General features: G+C 43.2%; 1 protein-coding gene across 2 annotated transcripts in view; it reads right to left on the reverse strand.

The window, feature by feature from the left end:
• Positions 1-21,433, reverse strand: part of MEGF11 (multiple EGF like domains 11) — a gene marked incomplete at its 3' end in the record, with an annotated part of 188,187 nt that overhangs the window by 32,028 nt on the left and 134,726 nt on the right. For both annotated transcript variants that reach the window (XM_082291017.1, XM_082291018.1), the window contains exons 8-12: positions 20,052-20,172; positions 18,407-18,570; positions 17,898-18,000; positions 4,060-4,206; positions 1,348-1,482 (exon numbers count right to left, since the gene is read on the reverse strand). In XM_082291017.1, the coding sequence (XP_082147143.1) occupies positions 1,348-1,482; positions 4,060-4,206; positions 17,898-18,000; positions 18,407-18,570; positions 20,052-20,172 (670 nt within the window). The remainder of the gene's footprint in view (positions 1-1,347; positions 1,483-4,059; positions 4,207-17,897; positions 18,001-18,406; positions 18,571-20,051; positions 20,173-21,433) is intronic.

The following is a 21,433-nucleotide window of genomic DNA, read 5'->3' on the forward strand; positions in this document are numbered from 1 at the left end:
GAAACAGCTGTTTAGTTGTTTGCAGCTTGGAATCCTTGGCACAACCATGTCAACCTGTGCAGTTTTGGGGGTTACACAGCTCCTCACATGCACATATTGCTGGTGGAAAAATGTTCCTGCTGCCAATGGCACAAGGAGATGAAAATTCCAAAGTGAAATCTTCATTTCACGTTTTTCTAATGGAAAACATTAATTAGCATTTTTCTTTCTACAAAATAAAGTTACATGTTAACTCATTATGACAAACTGCAACACAAATTGATTTTAATTAGGACATGAATATTTTAAAATTAATTTTCTGGATAGAACAACATTTCAAAGTAAAACCAGAAGTGCTGAACATCTGAGCAAAAATAAAATAGTTTTCTTAAGAGGATAATTAGACTTGCTTACGCTTTGAAATCTGGCTAATGTTTCACATAAAATGGACAAATTCACTGAAAAATGTTCATTTTAATAAATTAATTGGTGTAATGTTTAGTTGACTGTACAGCACAGGAAAAAGAAAACATGGTTATACTTAATCTCTGCTTAATGATTTTGGGTAAGTGCTGCCTGCAATCCCAATGTATTGAAAAGCAGGTCATTGAAAGTGTCATTCAATTCTGGCAGGGATGGTGACTTCACAGGGGCAGCGGCCACTACGAATCATCTCTTTTAAATAAGTGTAGAAAATACCCACTGCAGTATGCAGCAACTGAGAGTGAAGAAGGCTGAATGATTTTTTGTGTATTTTTAGGATGAAAATGAAATCTGTAGTTAAATGTGGACTAACTTTCAAAGGTACAGAAAGGTGATGGGCGTTTGGGGGAGCTGAATTTCCTCCTCACCTGTGAAAATGAAGTCACTTCTCTGCCTCACTGCAAACTTTCCTGTCTCCTGCACTTGTGTCCATGGCTTTAGCTATTCCCAGCCAGGTCCTGAACAGTGTAAATGAGGTTCTGGCACAACTGGGTGTTTGGGATTGTGCACCTGAGCTGGCCTTTACCATAACCGGTACCTCCACATCCTGCTGCAAAGATCACATGAAGGTGCCATCAACATTCAGGTGAGGACAGGCTGAGCAGAAAAATGACTGGATACCCATTGGATGCTGATGTATTTACAGCAAGTGTCTCATTCCACAGTCATTTCAATCCAGTGTGGCAGACCTGGTTTATTTATGAAACCAGGAGCACATCGGATTTACAAGAGGGTGACTGAGTACCTGTTTGCATTTTCCCTCTGGAGTAAAGATTTTCTTGGGATCTAAACTGCTGAAACAAGGGAAAAAGGCAGGAATCTTGGGATGGGACTCACTGCAGAGTTACAGACACTCAGGAAAGGAAGTGGCACTGGGTGTGGTACCTTGGTTGCAGAGAGGGCCGGAGAATCCCGGCAGGCAGTCGCAGTGTCCAGACACGTGGTGACAGGGGCCATTGCTGTGCACGCACTGGGGACAGGGCTGGCTGCAGTGGTGTCCATAAAACCCAGGGGGGCAAACTGAAAACAGAACAAACCAAACTGTCATGGGTTTTCCAACATTTTCTCATCATTGAGAGCTTGAGAATTCTCTGTCTTAATCCCAAACCAGTATTACTTAATTTATCAACCACAGTTTTGTGGACAGCTGAAATGATGAAGCCTGTTGGGTTGTTCCATGTCTAATAAAGTGCAGGCTCTGGGTAAAACTGCTCCTGTGTTCAAACATTCCCACCTTCCTTCCTCATGGAAGTCCTTGATTGTTTAATCACAATCGGATTGTTAATTAATCACAACCACAGCGGAGTTCTCAGCAGCTTCTCTCTTTCAGGACACTCATTTGAGTCTCTCTAACCTGAACTCTTTGACAAAACAGGAGTTTAAGATGCTTGAGACCTCACAGCAGATATGGTTAATAACACACGTTCCAAAGCTTTTAGGATAGGAAGGAAAAGGAACACTCACACACACGTACAACAAGAAACTCAGAACACCATTCTATTGTGAAACTGAGCCAAGAAATCAGAGAAGGTGTATTAGGAAACAAGATTTTATGTCAAAACAAAAAAAGCTGATTTTCAAATCTATCTAGTGCAATGCCTGTGCTCAGCCAGGGCAGTCATTTTATCCATTTCATGGCAGGAGCAACAATCATCAAGTGATGAACAGAATCTAATAATTGTAATTATGTAACACCACACAAAATCATCTGATTTGCATCAGTAATCAACCCAGATAGCTGAGTAAACTTGTCATGAGCTGTGTGCTTATTTTGCCTAAAATCTGGATTGAAATTATTACAAAATTTGTACATCAGGTATGGAGTCAGGATTACGGCTTAGTATCTCTTCTAAAAGCACATTTTTGCTTCTAAGAGCATGTAGAGTGAAAAAGCATCCACTGTCCAAACATGCATTGCAATAGATAACACAAAGAAATGTTAAATTGCAGTAAGTGGCAGTAAAAATAACTTTATGTGTTTTTATTTTGATTCTCTGTTCTATAGTTCTGGCTCAATGGTTACTAAATCATGTCTGTTCTGTTTTTCCAGCAAATGAGAATTTTTTCTTGGATTGTGTGTTCTCTGAGGGTGTCAGGCTCTTACCCGACTGCACATTTCCAGCTGGAGCTTAGCTGACAGGTTGGTTGATGATGCAGTAGCTATAAAACAACCTGGATCATTCCTGGGGACATTTCTGCAGACTTAAAAGCACTAAACCATCCCAGTGTCTCATGTAATCCTGATTACATGGACAGAACAAGCTGGCTGAGTATCATCCTCAGTATCATCCTCAGCTCTGCCTTGTACAGCTAAATTCTGTTTCTAAATGAATTTCCAAGAGAAAAATACGGATGATTTTGAGAACAAGCTTAGCAAGGTCTCCTGTTCACCAGGTATTCTTGAGCCTGAATCCCACAGAAGAGGTAGAAGCAAGCTGGATTCCCAGGCCATATGCTCACAGAGGCAATGCCAGAAGCATCCACAGGACCCCTCTGCTGTCACCCCAGTGGGGAGGAAAATTTCTCCCAATGGGGAGAGATCCTTAGCAAACACCCTCAGGAAGCAGCCTGATTCCTGGGCTTGGGGGACAAGGCTTGCTCTTGTAGCCTCTGTGCCAACAGCTGATAGAACTAAGCTGGGTTTTTTCATCTCAGAAAGGTCAGAAACTATTAACTTCTGGAAGTTTTGCACTCTTAAGGTTTCAGATTTGTAAAACATTTTCTTCCCCAACTCCCTGAAGCTCTGAGCACCACATTTTAGCCTTGGAGAGAGGTTTTACAGCTACACAGATATGCTGAAGCACCTGGAAATTGGGGTTTATAATGGAAATACTTATAGGCCATTAACTACAACAGTGCTGGAGGTCATTGTTATAATGGCTTTAAATAAAAGCTGTCAGCTACAAATTATTTTTAGAGATGAGTGTGTTCTGGTGTCAAGTGTAACCAGTGAAATCAAAGGGGATATATGAACTGGGCATGCAGAATGTCTTACAGGAAGAAGAAATGCTGGGAAGAAAAGAAAGACAAATCCACTTCTTGTTTACATGGGAAGATGGCTGGTGTAGTTTGGATCAGAGAATTAGGGTCCCTATGGGGAAAATGCAGCTTCCCAGATAAAGTAAATGAGAGGATTTTTATCTGCTTGGTACATTTTATTATGTAGCAGCAGAGCATCAAATAGGAGCTATTTTGGGCTGCTATGTTTCTTTTTCTGGCATGTAAGAAAACATTGCCTTGTTATTTTGATGCCAAAGCTCATCCACTTGTCATTATGTGATGAGTGGTGGCTGACTCTGTTTAATAGGTCTGACTTCATTGCAAACCTCTGTCCTGCCAGCTTTGGTTTGTAAAGGTGTTGCTCCTCCTTTCAGGTCACCTGTGACGTCCAGGTGCAGTGAAAGATCAGAAGAAGAAACACAAGGCACAACTCAGTGCAGGAGAGCCTTGACTTCTTGATGAAGGAACATTTTTTAGGCTCTTTTACTCTTAGGAAGTCATGAGCTAAAGCAGCTCAGAAATTGTTGGTTTGTCTGTCTGGTGTCATAAAGGAGCATTTCTACCTGCCTTGCTTCTGCCAGCTATGGAAAATCTTACTTCTCTGGCACAGGGGTCCTCTGTATCCGGGTGCACAGTCACAGGTCCCATCCTCTGGGGAGCAGGATCCCCCGTTCTCACAGCTGCAGGAGATGGAGCAGTTGGGTCCCCAGCGGCCCTGGGTGCAGATGTTGTCACAGTGGATGCCTAAGGACATAAAGCCACATGTTAGGCTTCCCACAACTTTTACTCTGCTCATTGATCAAAGAAATGCTTGGCTGGACTGATGCCTCACAGAGCCAGCGAGGGAGTCTGGGAAGGAAACAGCTCCTCTTTTATCTGCTTAATAAAGTGAAAATTAAGAAAATGGCAGAGAGGTGAATTCTGTAGGTGTTAGTGGACGCCTGTTCAGTCCTCAGCACCACTAAAGAAACTCTGCATGTCATCTGAGAGATGAAGGTCAGGAATTGCTTTAAAGTCACAAAACAGCTCAAATAACTGGTCTGGAAATAGGCAGTTGATTGAAGCCTGATTACTTACCTGTTGTGAATTGGAAGACCATAAAAAGAAAAATCAGGATTTTGCAAAAACACGTTCAGTATTTGGATTCTTGAACACAAGTAAATTCAGCTCTATTTTGTGTTCTGTTCCCTTCCTGGCTTAAAGCACCGTGCTCTGGGGTTTTGTGCACATAACCCCACATCCACCCAGAGCTCCCCAGCTCTGTGTGAATGAATGGAGTTCTGATCCAGCAAGTGGCCATATGTGAACCCAGGCTGAGAATTTGCATATTAAATGGAGACTGAGACCTGCCAATCCAGCTCCCAGTGGTTCCCAGGGTGGTTGTTTGATATTTATTATTACGAAAAGCAAAGCTTGGAAACACCAAAAGAAGCACTCAGCCAGGAAACTTAACATGGAGCTTCTGGCATGGTTTCAACTGGTTTTGTTTAAACTGATGACTTTTAAAAACAACCTTGTGCCATGGCTTGTCACATACGAATGTGATTGAAGTTGCTGATCCTGCACACCGTGTCCGTGTCCGAGAGGCTCTCACTCCTCTGGGATAAGGCAGTACCAATACCTGCAATTAGCAGGGCTATTTGCATGATCAAGGGCTTCTTGGATGGGTTTGCAGAATCATGAACTAAGAGGGGCATTAAGCAGTGCCAGCTGCAGGGAGTGGCACTGGCAGGAGCACTGACAACAACAGGAAAAATGAATCAGAGACTGGTTTGGATATTTTCCTAAAAATGTGACCCCAGCGGGAGCCTCGCCCTGAGATTGGGGGATACCCACACATCCCAGCTGGGCTTCCAACCCTGAGATGTTCTTTATCATCCATGCACATGTCCCACTGCACAATGGGATCAAAGCAGCCCAGGGCTCCGGGAGCCCCATCCGCAGCCAGGGGTTGGATTAATGCAGCACTCTGGAGAAACACAATCCCAAGTAATTCCCTCCAACTCTGATAACTTCATCTGGATGCTGCAGGTAATGCACTGCATTTGGGGAACTGTGATCTGTACAGTCACCAAACTTTGAGGATTATTAAATCAGCTAAAAGTCATTATAAACACACTTACAGTGCAGTTTCAAGTTGGTTTTATAAATCTCCGAAGTTAATACTGTAAGAAATACTGCAGAGCCAAAATTTCCCTTTTCTGAAGATTAATCACACAATTATAATGTCCCTTCCTAGAAAATCTTAACCAAGTCTGGCAAAAGTACAGTTTGAAATGTGATTTCTAGTAATACATGATCTTAGCTTTATTTATAAAGAGGCACAGACCATTCTGTACAGCTTAATAAAAACCACATTAAAATACAGTAAAAACTTAATACAAGCTCAATTCCTTCATATCCAAGTAAATAAATCTGGAAAAAGGGACTGTGAAAAGAGACAAGGAATATTTGTATTAGTAAAATCAAGAAAAACAATTATTTTAAACAGTCTTCCCCACTCCCTTTGAAATCAAATATATTCTTGGATTACTTAAACAACAAGTGCTTTGTGTGTGCATTTATGTAATATATCTGCAGTGCTCTGTAATTAAAAAGCCAGGCAATAAATTGTAAGTAAATAAATGTGGTTTGTATTTATAAATACACAGATATGATCATTTATAGCTTTGAGTCTCAGTGTGAGCTCCCTGAACTGAAATTCAGACACAAATACAGAAAAATATGCATTTTTCCTCCCGATTGCAGCATTCAAATCACAATTCTGTCATTGTGGAGGGGCTATTTACAAACGGGGACAATTAAACAGCATTGTTTCTTGTCTCTTTTGACAAAGTTTGGGTAAGAATGACACTGACTCCTTTCCCGTAGAAGGTATCTGAATTAGAATGCCAGGGCTGTTCCTTGCAGCAGCGAAGTCCTTCCTTTGGTAATGAGTAATGAGGGATGTCTTCCCTCTCCTAACGAAGGCAATGAGTCATTGTGGAGCTGATTGTTGTAGCAAAATATAAAGGCAGAAAAGGAAACTTTCCAGAAGCCACTGTCACCCATTACAGCCCTTATTTATTTATACATTTCCACAAGACAACTGAGATGGTGCTGCAATCAGGTTTTACTACTTCTTATTACTCTAAGTTAATTCTCATGGAAGACTTCATTTTTGAAGGCTCCTACACACACTGAATTTCAAATATAAATGAGAAGTCAAAATTGCATCTGGACATGCAAGTCTTATGGAATTGTGCTGGAAAAAGCACCTTAAATTTACAATTCCCTAACTTGACGGTGTGTGAAGGGGGAGTCCATCCCTCCCAGCTACTTTACAGTCTGAGACAGTAAAGCAGCAAGATTCTGTAATGTAAAACTTTAATATTTATTTAGGAACTTGCTGATGAACCTTTCTGATAAGCAATTAGTTTTCAATTTCCAGAACTACAAAAATTGCTGAAGTTGACACACCCCTGTATTACCTTGTGTTACAACCACAGATTCTTAATTTATGAACAAAGTCCTGGTTTCCCATGCATGGTGTAGAAATCAGAAAGACAACGATCAGAAGAAGTCCTTGAAGCTGCAGGAAGCAGTTCTATACATAAACTCTATTGCCCGGATACCAGGGAATTATCTGCCAGCCCGAGGCTGTGGTTCACAATTGCAGACACTGGTATAAAATTACACTTCCAAGACCTTTTTAAACAATATTCTGGGGGTGAATTGTAAACGAAATCCACATAGCTTATATAAAATTGTAGTTATCCACTGGACGTGGGCAAAAGATTTGCACTCTCTTGCAGTAAAGCAGAGCCCAGGTAAATGCAGAGCCCACTGTGGCTTTAATTCAGTCTGTGAAACAGCAGCCACAAAACCTCCATTGCGCAGCACGGGTTTGGGGTATTGGATTTCTGCAAACACTGGCTGCTCTCCAGTGGGATTCCCTTTGGACTGCTCTGTACATGGCATTTAGTTGACAGTCCCAGGAACGGCTTCACTCCCTTTTCCCCACACCAACCTCCTTTGCACACACACTGGGGAGGAAAACCAGCCCTAAGGGCCTGAATTGCTACGGAAAACACAAACTGGGCTGAACTCAGCCCACCAGAGCAGTCACAACTGCACTGTTCTAAGGGACAACCACACAGGAGAGCTACTCAAAATTCACGCTCCTCATGGGCCCCTCCAGGACCAAGTGGCTAAGCAGCTGCTGCCTGGGACATGGGGAATATCTGGGGAAACTCAGCCCAGACTTCCCAAGGGTGAAGCCATTGGGTTGGGCAGGGATCTTCCAACATGGAACTGCAGGTAATCTTGATAAGGGAAAGCAGCAGGGAGAGAGGTAGAGAAGGAAGAGAATCACAGAATCCCAGAATGGCTTGGATGGGAAGGGACCTTAAAGCCCATCTTGTTGCACCCCCTGCCATGAGTAGGGACACCTTCCACTATCCCAGGCTGCTCCAAGCCCTGTCCAACCCGGCCTTGGACACTTTCACAGATAGGGCAGCCCCAGCTTCTCTGGGCACCCTGTGCCAGGGCCTCCCCACCCTCACAGCCAAAAATGTCTTCCTAATATCCCATCTAACCCTGCCCTCTGTCAGTGGGAACCTGTTGATAGAAACCTGTGTCTGGCTTACATGGAGCAGCTTCAAGTTTTGCCAGATGAAGTCAGTTCTTTGTATTCAAATTTACAAATCAAACTGTGATGGATTAATCCAGCATCCACAAAAGCATCAGGAAAAGGAGCAAGAAAAAGTAGAGGAAAAAACCCCCCAAGCCATACAACTGGGATGGGAGGCATCTATTGAAGAGCTCCTTCCCAGGCTGCTTCCATTAATAATCTTCACTGGCTTCAAGAAAGTTTGTCAAAGTAATGCAGATTTAGTGCTGCCTGTAACTACATCACGCTGAAGGACTTTGGAGGGTGAAATTCCTAAAAGCCAGACATAAGTAGAATTCCCTTTTTTCCCCTCTCCAGCTTCTGCAATTGCACTTATGCTTGGGGATTACATCTCTGGCTCCTAATAAAGCTGCCATTGTTTCTCTGCTGTGTCTCTGGATAGTTGGAAACTAATACTCCAAACACAATAGAAGTGCAAAAATGGATGGAATAAATGAGAACCAGCGGCCTAGTTTTGACCACTGCAATCCCCCTGACAGTAGCCTCTGCAGCAGTGCCTGCATGCTGCCCAGCATCTAATTATTTTTCAGGGACATGGGAATTTGATAAATTATAGGATGTAGTTCCCTTCCCCCCCACGTACTTTAATTTTACATCTACCAGTGTATAACTGTAATTATTTCTCTGAATAAGATCTTCAGCTTTTTTTTCCCCCTCAATAGTCCCAGTCTAAAGACAGATGCAACATCAATTAGGAATGACAGGAATGATTTCAGCAGACATTTGAATCCAACACAAACATTGTGCTCTCCTCCACCTGTCTTTCAACATGACGTGAAGTCATAATAATCTCTTATTTCTGGCATTTGAATAGCTTTGGAAAGAACTGCTTTTTATGCAAAAATAGGCACTGGATTTATGCAGGCAATGCCATGGAGGCCTGAGGTTCGGTGAGTCATGCTTGGCTTTGATGTGGAATGCTGGTGACTTGTGTCTCTGGCAGGATAAATCCTTAGTGGTGGTTTGTATCTGCTGACAGGGTGCCCCACAACTGAGCAAATACCCTCCAGGTGATGCTGCAAGGCTGGTTTGGGTGGGTGGGCATGAGGAAGGCCAGCAGGCAGTTGAAGGTACTGGAAACAGGTCTGGGAATGTCTCACTGGATGTGATTGCTGGAATGGGCTGCTCCCTCATGGACACCCTCCCTCTGGTCTCTGTCCCACAGGACTGTCCCACCTGCAGTGATCCCATTGGCAGCATCCCAACTCCCACCCAGCCCAGGTGGCTGTCCCAGGGGCAGAGCCAGAGGTCACCAAGGTCACCCTGAATCCTGCCTTGACCTCCTAATTTGTACATTTATTTCTGATAATGATTTCTATAATCACACATTCATGTTTTCTTTAACCCTAGTCTCTTCTCTTTCCCTGTTACTCTTATTGCTGTTACACTTCTCTTGTCCCTATAAATTCTATTTCAATTGTATTGGAGATTAGGTCCATGTGCTTTCCTAAGCAGAGACTCTTTCACTGCTTCAGTCTCTAAAAGGTAAAAGACAATTCACTAAGAACAGAAGAAAGAACTGCTCAAGCTGTGGATCAGCTCCTCAGAAGGGCTATCACAGAGCACGAACAAGAGTTCACAAAGAATTCTTGATGCTTTTCTATCACTTTTTGCATCTTTATATTTATTCCTACCTGAGGCAAACCCTGAAGTATTTGACTCAGAGCCAGTCAGAAGCACCACAGCACAATTCCTGATAGCTCAGCATTTAAGAAGAATGCTGAAGAATGAGAAAATCAGTGTGGGGAGGGCAGCAGATAGAAGAAAACATAAAGGGATCTCTCATAAAATTAAATGGAAACATTAAGAATTGATGGCTGCTCATCTAGTCTGCAAATAAGCTATTTTTGTTTTTATATAGTGAAACTACTCAGCAGAGAGAACAGCAGCCACACTCACATTATCTATGAACTTCTGTAGTGTTCTCAAATACTTTTTTTCACTGATTTCTTTTTTTCCAAATTGGAGCCATGGAGCCCTTTCTTCTCTTGCTGAGCATCGTTCACCTGTGGATTTGGAGGGGCAACTCCTGAGTGTAACAGCCCATCAGTCTAAATGAAAGCTCCATGATCCGGTCCTAAATAATGAAGAATAAGCCCTTCCCTGCAGCCAGTGAAAAATTCTAAATTGTCCCTTCTCTCATCTGTGCAGGGGCGATTTATGCACACATTAATGTAACTGTTTTTCTGCAAGTAATGCACTTAGAGCCTAATGCACCTCTGTGGAGCTCTAATCCTACCCCTATTTTTAATTATCTAGAGAAATCTCCAGGTATGAATCACCCAACCCAGGGAATTTATGCAATAAAAGCTTTTGATGCAAGAGACCTACCTCACAAGAAATGAAGTAAGTCAAAATGTTTGCTAAAATTAAGGATGATCTGGTTCCCTTTGCTCCAGGGTATTCTCCAGAGTGCACTATTGCAGGGGAAGAGTTGCCCTGAGCAGGCAGGGCAGACTTGCAGAAAATGGTGCTAAAAGGAGTCAAGCCCTACACAGCCCTGCTTCATCTTCAGAGCTTTCCTATTTCTCAAATGCTGGGAAGTTTCAGGCCAGGAGGGATGAGAAACCTGGGAAAGATCCAAGCAGACCATGAGCAGGCAAACAGGAGGAACTGGTAACTGGGAAAACCTGGATTGTTTTCCTGGTGGAAATGTTCAAACCCCTGAACTAAACCATGAGTGAGGAACAGCTGAACAAGAGCTGGGTCACAACCAAAGCCTTTTGTGGTCAATGATGTTGAAATTCCACCTTTTCTCCTTGGTGTGGAAGGCGAAGGAATATGCTTACAACATTTTTCACTGCAGATACTTTCACCAATAACACACATATCATGGAATCCTAGAACCATGGAGTGGTTTGAGTAGGAAGGGACCTTAAATCCCATCTCATTCCACCCCTGCCGTGGGCAGGGACACCTTCCATTATCCCAGGCTGCTCCAAACCCCATCCAACCTGGCCTTGGACACTCCCAGGGATGGGGCAGCCACAGCTTCTCTGGGCAACCTGTGCCAGGGCCTCCCCACCCTCACAGGGAAGGGAGTATAAAGAATATTTCTGTTTTTTCTAATATCCAATCTAACCCTATTTTCTGGCAGTAGAAGTCATTCCCCCTTGACCTGTCGCTATAGGCTCTTGTAAATAGTATCTCCCCACTACATAAATACATATTTATACATGCCCCCCACCCCCATTTTAGCTTGCAGGCTGTTTGCTGAGCACTCTTTCCCTCTCCTCCTTTCACACCCAGCATATGCCAGCAGCCAGGATTTAGTCTGCTGAAATGTGCACAGATAATTTTTCTCCGCTTCTCGCCCACATTTATTTATAGGTGACTATTGTACACACAGTCAAGCTTAAATATAGAATATCTCCATATTAAAATGGAAAAGGGTTGGGTACCTCTAGCTTCAAGTCTCATGTTTTTAGAGCCCATTCAATTAGCATCACCCAGGATGCCATCCAAGCTCCATCTTCTCTCAGAAATTTAAAAGCTGTCCTTTATTAAGCAAAATTAAACCCCCAAACAAATACAAAGATAAACAAACTTGTGTATCTTCTGTGTTTATAGGTCTGCTACTGCAATGATTTGCATACATGCTGAAGTTTAGCAGTAGCCTTACTGCAGCTGCTAATTATAGTCTGAGGGTCTGATCCAACTCCCACTGAAGGAGTAGCAAAAATCCAACTGATTTCACAAAAGGTGAAATATATACAAAATCTGTCACAGGACAAACACAACTACACCACACTCAGAAGAAAATCAGCAGTCCCCCCATACCTGCCAAGGAAGATACAGATATAATTAATGTCAGGATATCAATGAAATCTTTGATACAACTTCATAATTCATATTTTTGAAAATTAGCCCTATATCAGCAGGAACCATCCTTAAAGGTTCTGTCAAAGAGAGAATTTTTAAGCACAGCCTGACATTAAAATCTTATCAACTCACTTGAAATTAAGTCAATGAAAAATTAAAGCTAATTTCTAATAAGCTTATCTTACATTCATAGACTAAAGGGCACTTGTCGACTCCAGAGAATAAGCACACCTTTCATATGGAAAAGATTTTCACACTGGAAAGGCAGAGACCAGGAGAGAGGCTAAATGCACCATTTTAGACTGACTCTAGAAATTTATAGTTTTCCTGTCTGTTTAAAGCTAATGTAAGGATACAGAATAATCACAGAAATAAATTATTAATTTCAAAATCTGGGATAAGACTGCCAGAAGTGATAAATACAAAATATGGTGTAGATAATGGGATTAGACATCTAGAAAATGCATATTTAATAGGAACTTACTATTGCTCCATTCTGATATTTTAGGCTCTGTCTTACAAACCAATGGTATGAAACACCCTGATGGAAAAAAAAAGTCAACCCACAACATTGTGAATTCTAAAACACTCTGGATCTTTAGCTAAAAAGCTGCAGGTGCATGAAACAAGTCCTAGATTTTTTTTTTTCTGGTTTTAAACAGGCATGGAAAACCAGCTCCCAATTTAATCATCACACAGGTGGGGTTGATCTACTAATGACAAGAGAATTATTTAGGCATCAACCCAGTACAGCTGGGAACAGGATCTGGCCCTAAGATTATAAATTGGGTACAGCTGCAATGGAAGAAAAGTCATACTAGTAAAAGAAAATGCCTTTTATGGAAAGGGTGGGTTTTTTACTTCAAGGATTTTTCACCTTCTTGCAAATAACTTAGAGAAAGTGAAGTTAAAAATACCTTAGAGCTCCCCATCAAAGTGGTCACTGTTCCTTTAAAATTCAAAAGGTCCTTCCCTTGAGTAATGGGCCTATCAGTTTTCCTGAATTAATGTGTCCACAGGAGGCAAGAAACATGTTTCTGTGTTTGAGTGACAGTGCAGATGTCACTGCCAGTCTGCAAATGCTCCCGACCCTGCAGCCTCATCCCTTGGAGCTCCCCTGGTCTGTGCCCAGCGACACCTCCTGACCTCATCCCTCCCTCAGACCCCACACGTGGAAATCCTACAGCTTCAGACTCCCACAGCCACTGTGCTGGAGCTCTGGACACAGTGAGAGACAATCAGGGTTTGTGTTTCTGGCGATGGGTGAAAGTTACTGAGGTTGTAAAGGACAGTGAAATGTGTATTTTGATTTCCTTTGTACCAGCAGAGAGGGAGGCTGCTCTTGTGAGACAGGAACGAAGCCTGAAGGTGTAAAGCACCAAGGTAATAACAAGATGTTTGTTCCTCAGCAGCATGCATCATTTGCATACCTGTGTTTGCCATCCTGATTAATTAAGGAAAATATATATGGGCTTCTTTTATAATTAACTGTGGGATGCATACTTTTATGTTTTCCATCTCATATCTACAGGACCAGTCTAATTTTCCCCACATATCTTTGGGATGTTAAAAAGTGAATAAACTTTGGATATCAAGAGAAGCCTCTGGGTACCCCAGCTCAGTGGGGAACCGAGATACCATCACCACAGCAGCCTGCAAAAGCAGAGCACCACACAAAAAAGAGGCAGAACAAGATGCAGATAAGACAGTATTTCAGATTAAAGGTATTCAGACAAACAGGATTTTAAATGACCTTAGCATTTAGGGGAATGGAATACATCCCCCTGCAGATCACTTCCCATTTAATCCCAGTGTAAGGGCTGAAAGGGTAACAAAACACACACTGCCACAATTAACCTGGAGCATGTTGGCTCATCACAGGGAGGAGCAGAGCTTGGCAGGAGGAGCAGTCAGGCCTGTGGCTTTCCTTCTGTGATCTGTCTGGGAGAGGGATATCTGACTGGGAAAACGGATGGACTCAGGTCTTGGGGGCAGGATGGGCAATACCTGGGCCTGGCTTCCCCAGGGAGTCTAACCTGGCTCTGGTCAAGAACCTCCAGAAATCAGAGGACAGGCCAGCAGCTCTAATTTAATTATTGAGGGGTTACTGAGGGAAGCAGCTAAAGGCTCTGTAGTTTTAGCCAGTTGGAATCTGTGAGGAAGCCATTTCTGGTACAAAATCTGCTGCCAGCAGCTGCCTGAGCAGGGACCAAGCTGAGGGGGTTTGCAGTTCATCCTGCATCCCCACAGGGCTTGGCTGGAGCTGTCATCCCCAGAACCCCAGCACTGCACCTGGCACAGGAGCACTGTCACCCTGCTCACCCAGCAAGGCCACCAGGGCAGCTGGTCCTTTCTTGTTCAGGTTCAGGGTATTTATTAAGTCAGAGGAGCCTAATTGAAATGTATGACTTTGTCATTGTCACTTGAGCATTCAGGAGAGGAGGTTGCACCTGGCACAGATGAGACTAGTCTGTGCTTCTTGAGGACCTGGTTGCTTGCAAAGGACTTCCAGGAGCTGCTCCACGACGTAGCATTTCTGTGTTTCCATTCCCTCTGTGAATTCAGTGTGTGCAGGATCCCTAATTAACCAAATGTAATGAGCACTGAGCATTTTCATTTCAACCTGAATGTACATAAAATGCCTGGTGTGTTGGGAGCTCTAAGGGACCTGTGCACACACAGAGCTGCAAGCACAGAAGTGTCTGCACCTAAAATGCACAGCAAAGGTGGAGAAAGAGATCCTTATTAATCCTTAGAAAACAGCCTGAGCAGTCGAGATTTGATCCTCTAAGAGTAAGACTTCCTTTTTAACCCAGCACTAGATATGAGCACCTCTTGTTTGGGTTTCCAGGGTACTCTCTGTATACATGAAGTTACACATGTGCAACCTGGAGAACTCCATCCAGTGCAAGGCTGAGCCCTCAGTGTCACTGCATCCAACATTCCCTTCCTGTGGAGGGAAATTCAGCTCTGCATGGCATCAGCAGGTCACAGACCTGATTTTGGCCAACATTTCAACAAGTTTCACTTTGCTTGCAGCACATGAGAGCATTTTGCCAGTGTGGTTTTGGGCTTCTGTGCTAGCTGTGCTATCTCCAAAACCATTGGTGGTACCACGTGCCCAAGTACTTGGCTGGGTGATTTGCAGCAGTAACACCAGGTACAAACATCTCCAGACCTGATCTAACTTCTGCCTTTGGCTGCACATGTGCAATTCCCTACGGAACCTGATGGGAAGGGAACGTGCACGTCTCGGAGCAGCTTGTTGCCTGTGTGCTTATTTATGCACCCAGCTGGTTTGCACAGCTTTGTGATCTCCTGGTTGAGACGTGGGGATCTCTTCATCATCTTCCCATCTGCCAGGAACACTCAGCTCCTGAAAATTACCTTCCCCCAGCAGGTCATTGTCCTGAATAATAGTCTTGATGGGTGGCAGTCATGACATAATAAAAGGATGGCAGAGTGCTATTAACTTACATTGTATGCTACTCTTGACATGCCTTTTTCCTTCTTTTTCCAGTCCTCCTCCGCACTCTTACCATCTATCAGTCCCTGAAGGTTTATATCAGTAACATCTTGAAACCACTTTAAAGAAAATGGGTTCAAACTTCCCCTTGATCTTTACATAAAACACAGACATCAACAGGGAGTCCCACGTCTGGGGTGAACATAGAGAATAAGCTGTTTCAGATGAGGTTTTGTGGCTATTAGCATCAGAAAGCCACGTGAATTCTCTGCTTGGTATGAGTGGGCAGGAAAACCTTCAGAAGTTCCATGATCCTGAACTTTTCTGATCTTTTTCAGGCCATGTCTAATTAGTACCAAAATCAGAAAGCAAAAATTTCAGCCTGAATTATTTATCACCTCATATTTATAAAATGCACTGCAATACACATCATGGCCCAGTTCACAACAACTGCAGATAAGATTAATCTTTCACTGATGCCATACTCCTTAATATGAAAATATAATTATCTAGCTGAAGAGTTTCTTAAATTACATACTTTCAAACTGGTATGAGCAGAATTTATCCTTGTGTCTGGTGCCAAGCCAAGTGGAAAAAACATTGGAACAGAATCGACAAAACACATGTTGGTTCTGTCTATCAACATTTCCACCTTAGAGGGCCCTGTCAACATCTCAACTCCAACCTGGTCTCAAATATGGATATAATATTTTCCTCCCTGAAATGTGATCCTGAAGAGAAGAATTCCAGAACTGCAGGAACTCATTGAAGGATAAAGTGCTTAGGCTGCAGCAAGTCCTATGCAAGTTAATATGCACTTACCTTGCCCAATATAGAAATCAAAGAAGGAATCAGAAATTATTCTTAACTTTAATTAATTAGTATCTGCATTTGATGGCCATTTACAGATGTGCATGGGAGTAAGCACAAAGTATTTGTTGCAAATGCCTTTGAGAAAAAGCCACACCTTCAGTCTGTGTTGCCTGCAAAGTTCAGTCCCTGTAGTTTTCTCTGGAATGCGACATCCAGAAGATGTGAAATAATCTTTTAGAATATGTGTGCATAAATATCTCTCTTCAAATTACTGTACTTTTAAATGCCATTTTTTCCCTTGAAGAAGCTCACAATGACTACAGGAAAACCCACCAGCTGTTTCTCTGCTGATCATCAGTAATGCACAGTGGAGTTTTAAAGCCTGATAGATGGATGGATATATTGATGGCAAAGAGGCTCAGAGAAAGAAAAATGCAGCCCAACCAGTGAGGAAGGCAAGAGAATGAAGGAAGGGACACAAGTGAGCTTATAAAATGGATTTTCTTGGGGGAAAAATGTCCTTTCCTGGGATACATGCCCAGTATCTTTGAAAAGTAGCTTTGTTGTACACAATGTGTACAACTTACTATTTTTACATTTTATTTAATTCTTTGAAGATTATTTCCATTGTATATTTTAGGCATAATTTCATTGGTTTTGCTTCATGCTCCTGGGAGCTGGGCTGCTGTGGGATGTCGTCTCCATCAGAAACAGAAGGCATGTGCTGGTTTAAGACATAAATCAGTGGGAAAGGTGACCGTATCCCAAATGTTGGCTGCCTGATCACCCTGCCTTGCTCCATGCATCCTTCCAACTTGTACTTGTTTGAAAAACAACTAAATTTTCCAAATGTCTTGCTGTTAATATAAATGCATTTTGACTGTCAGTGCCACTGGTGGTCCTGCAGCATATGGGATATAACTTTATTTCCACCCAGGGCCTCGACAGAGAGCAGAGAGAGATTAACCACCATTTTAGGCAACAAAGTGTGAAATGGTTGGGTCAATAACTTGCCCCCTACTGCTGTCAAAAGCTGGCAAAGAGAACATCAGTGTGGAGTCAAGTGCAGGTCTAATTGTACTGAGGACTCCAGCCTGGACTCTCCAACTTCACTGAATATTCCTCTCTGTCACTGTGTAATCACAAGAGCTCTGTCAAACCAGCATTAATATGCTCTCTGCAACTATCCTATGACAAGAACCATTGGAAAATGGGAAAAATCTGGGTTTTGTATGATGGAGCAGCTGTAATGACTCATCAGAAATGCCCAGTCTGCATCCCAGGTGTGACGGTCCCGGGATCCACTGTCCCACAACTGCACCCCTGTGGAAAGGGCGTTTCAAGGAGAAAAACTCTGCAGGATTATGGATGATCTGCATCTCTCCTGAGATGCAGAAGGCTAACATCTGGCTGCAGGTTTGGAGCCATCTTTGACTCATCTGAATACAAATTTAATGAATGCCAATTATTGTCACCATCAAGAGTGATTTAAATATGGGCAAGTTCAGCTGATCTTGTCCCAGTCTATTATTTAGACATTTGCAGTCACAAGTCCAGGGCTATAACTGATGCCATAGCAAAGCAAAACAAACCAACAAAACCCCCCCAAACCCCCAAATCAACCAAAACCCCAAGGTTTACAAAGGTAATTGCTGATTTTACCTGTCCAGCCTGCAAGGCAGCAGCAGTACCCAGTGACAGGATCACACCCATCTGCGTGGTTACAGTCACAACGCTCACTGCAATTAAGGCCATATGTTCCATCCTTCAAAAATATAAATAAAAAAACCTCTAAGTGATCAGCTTTTTATTCTGAAATGTGCAAAATCATCTATCATGTCCCTCTTAATGCTGAGTTGCATTTTTTAAATTAACATACAGAGAAGACAGAAACTCAGTGCCTCATGTTTCTATATGGAACCAAATGAGGAATCACTTTAAAAAATGATGTTCAAGAAAATCCAGATAACACAGCAATAGCTCTGATAAAATACAATGCAAAGTATAATACATCCAGTTGACTGCTAGAACCCCAATCTGTTATTTACACATTATTTCCTTCCGACATCACAGACAAAATGAGATACTGCCCTGCTCCTTGTTCAGCAGAGCTATGGGGACTGTGATTTAAAGGGGGTGGAAGACCACCCCAAATTGTTATTTGCACTCACAGGACAAGGCTGGTCACAGAACTCCCCCTGCCATCCCGGGGAGCAGAGGCAGAAGCCATCAGCTGGCCTGCAGGACGCTCCATTGCTGCAGGAACACGTCTGGTTACAGTTGAGACCCCAACTTCCACTAGAACACGGAATAGAACAATCCACTCCTTGCCACCCTAAGGAAACAGGGGAGAGAAACAGCATCTGGGATGTTTTCATGAAAACAACAAGAAAGGCGGCTGGCAAGTTGCAGCTCTTTGTTTCTAGGACCAGTTTCTTGGTGTAAATTAAGACCAACTTGGGGTCGAAGACTGACCCTTTCATTGTGACCTCCCACCTCCATCTCCCAGCATCTCCACACACAGATGGAGGTATCACTGTGTTGGCTGTAGGCAGATTTAGGTGTCTGATGCCTTTCTGGGAACTTCTGAGACAGTCCCTGTCTGTAAGGCTGGAGACTTGACCCACAGGACTGCAAGAACTTTTCATTTGATGCTGCCTGTCTCTTACCCCCCTTTTTTTTTTTTTTTTTTTTTTTTGAGAATGCTATTTAATATAAAGCAGCTATTACACCTAAAAAAAGATGAAGGCCATCATTTCTAGCCATTAAGGCTCAAATCTTAACTACCAGGAGCACAATGACTTTCATTACACTGCAGCTCTATGTAATGGAGTTGAGCAGTAACTCATGGTTTATACACCCTCATTAAATGGGGTTCTACAGTGATCCATTAATTCATGTTTGAAATGCCAGATTTTATTGTTATTTGCCTCCCTTCTGTTTTAGGGCTTATGTATGTCATACAGGCATAGCTCATTTTGGGATTTTGGGGGAACACAAGAGCCACTGTGCCATGGAGCAGTGGAGGAATTCTCAGGTGATTACTGGATACATGGGATGTGCTCACCACCACATACAGGAGGGAATTAGGGACACGTGTGTGGGAAGAAAAGATGTCAGCCACTCTGGAGCAGGCAAGATTTCTTATTTCCCCGAATAAATGAGAGTCACATCCTGCAATCCTATGCTGGCTCAGGAGACAGAGGACACCTGCACACTGCTGGGGTGTCACAGCATCAGGGTACAGGAGGATGGGCAGCTGAGGATGGCAGCAAGGGCAGAGAGGCAAGGCCTACCTCACAGAACCCAAGGGCAGGGCAGGGCTGGCAGCTGGGATGAGCCAGGAGCCCAGAGCAGCAGGAATGAGACCAGCCCAAGGTGGACATGGGCAGGCAAGAGTCAGGTCAGGGCTGGTGGGGATGACCAAGGCCAGGCACAGCCCAGTGCCAGGGGCTGCGGGACAGACAGGCAGGAAGCTGCCTCCACTCCCATCCCCAGTGGCCTTGGAATCCAGGAGAAACAGGGCAGCAAAGGGATAAAAACCCAGAAGCTCGGGGATTGTGTTGCATTTCCTCTGGAGAGGAGTAGTGTCTCTGCCCCCATACTTAGTTCTGTGACACGTTTCTGCAGCAAAGCAGAGAAGTCTGGCCTCTGTTCTGGGCAAAGACTGAACTTACAGTCCAGCCCCTGTTGTGTTGGGATACTCAGGAGAACAAGAAAATAGTGGAGTTCCTGACTGCACGGCTGTGCCACTTTAAAAGGGAACAGGCATTGATGCCAAATGGCAGGAACTTGTTAAATGTGAATTTTGTTTACCTTCTTTGCAGTAGCACAGCCCATCCACAGGGGAACAAGCGCCATCGTTCTTGCAATTACAAACAGACGAGCAATTGGTTCCGTAGGTTCCTGCCATGCAGGGAATGGTGCAGTCGTCTCCCTGCAACCCAGAAAAGTCAGAGTCAGCTAAAGAAATCTGGCATACAGGAAATTCCCAGCTAGGCATAGGGAGGCTTTCTCTCTCTGAACAGTGAGCGGAGTGTTCTGAGTTGATTGCTGAGTCTTCAGCACTTGAGCAGTCACTGCTGCTTCCCATGATTATGATGCAATTAGTGCTTTGATTGACTTGGAGGAAAGGGACAAGTTTCTGGCATTCATTCAGCAGGAGGTGGGGAAGTTACAAAAACAAACCTCCTAGAACAGATGTTAGATCATTAAGCAAAACATCACTTACGAAACACTAATCACAAAATATACAGTCTGAAATTGTGCCGAGATCGCTCTGCGTTTCTTGGAAAATATATTCTAAGAATAGGGTTGTTAAAAACCTAAAGGATCTCGTATGTGCTCATCTTCCACAGATTGGCAGAGAGGAAAATGACATGGCAGGTGCATCAGACCTTTCTGATGTGTAGCTGGTACCTGCATTTGTTTTCAATTAATTTGCATGAGATTGTGACTTTAGGAAGAAGGCAGAACAGGAGTGATGTGTATGTCAGAGACAGGAGGCACACAGCAGAACACGGAAACATGGTCTCTGTCCTATTTCTGCTCTAGGTGTGTGGGCAAAGGGAGGGAAAAGAGAATAAATACTTACACTTTACAGAAATATAGAATGCTCTAACACGACATTCTGGTGTGCTGTATGCACTGATCAGCTTGTGTGGTTGAAAGGAGAGATGCAGTTCTTACTAATACTGTTCATCTGATACAACAAGGGAATTAAAATGCGAGCACAATAAGGTTTAAAGCAGTTATGGTTTAACCTCAGTAATTGAAGTTTAAGCCTCAGTAAACTTACTGAGTCCCATAGCTAGGTCTACACATTAACATATACAAGGTATTTCTGCTTCCTTTTCCTCTGTGTGTAATCCTGACTTTCACATTGCAAATTAGCTCCTAAATTTACTACTTCAGTAAGTCAAAATTAAATAATTTAGCTCTATGCCAGGGAAAGTGAACTCACTACAAGTTAAAAAGTAACTCCATTGCATGGTGTGACCTGTTCCATAGCTCAGGGGAAAAGATACTGGTCAAAATGTATTTTTGCAGGTGAGAGGCTTCACTGTTTGATAGGAGGATCCATCTATCAGGAGAGAAATGTGCACCATGTCAGCCTCCCTATGCTGTGACAAGTACCTCCAGGAGCCTGTATATCACACATCAGACACCCAGACAGCACAAGGAAATATGAACAGATT

Source organism: Coloeus monedula (assembly GCF_965178545.1).
Source record: "Coloeus monedula genome assembly, chromosome: 14".
Lineage (NCBI taxonomy): Eukaryota > Metazoa > Chordata > Aves > Passeriformes > Corvidae > Coloeus > Coloeus monedula.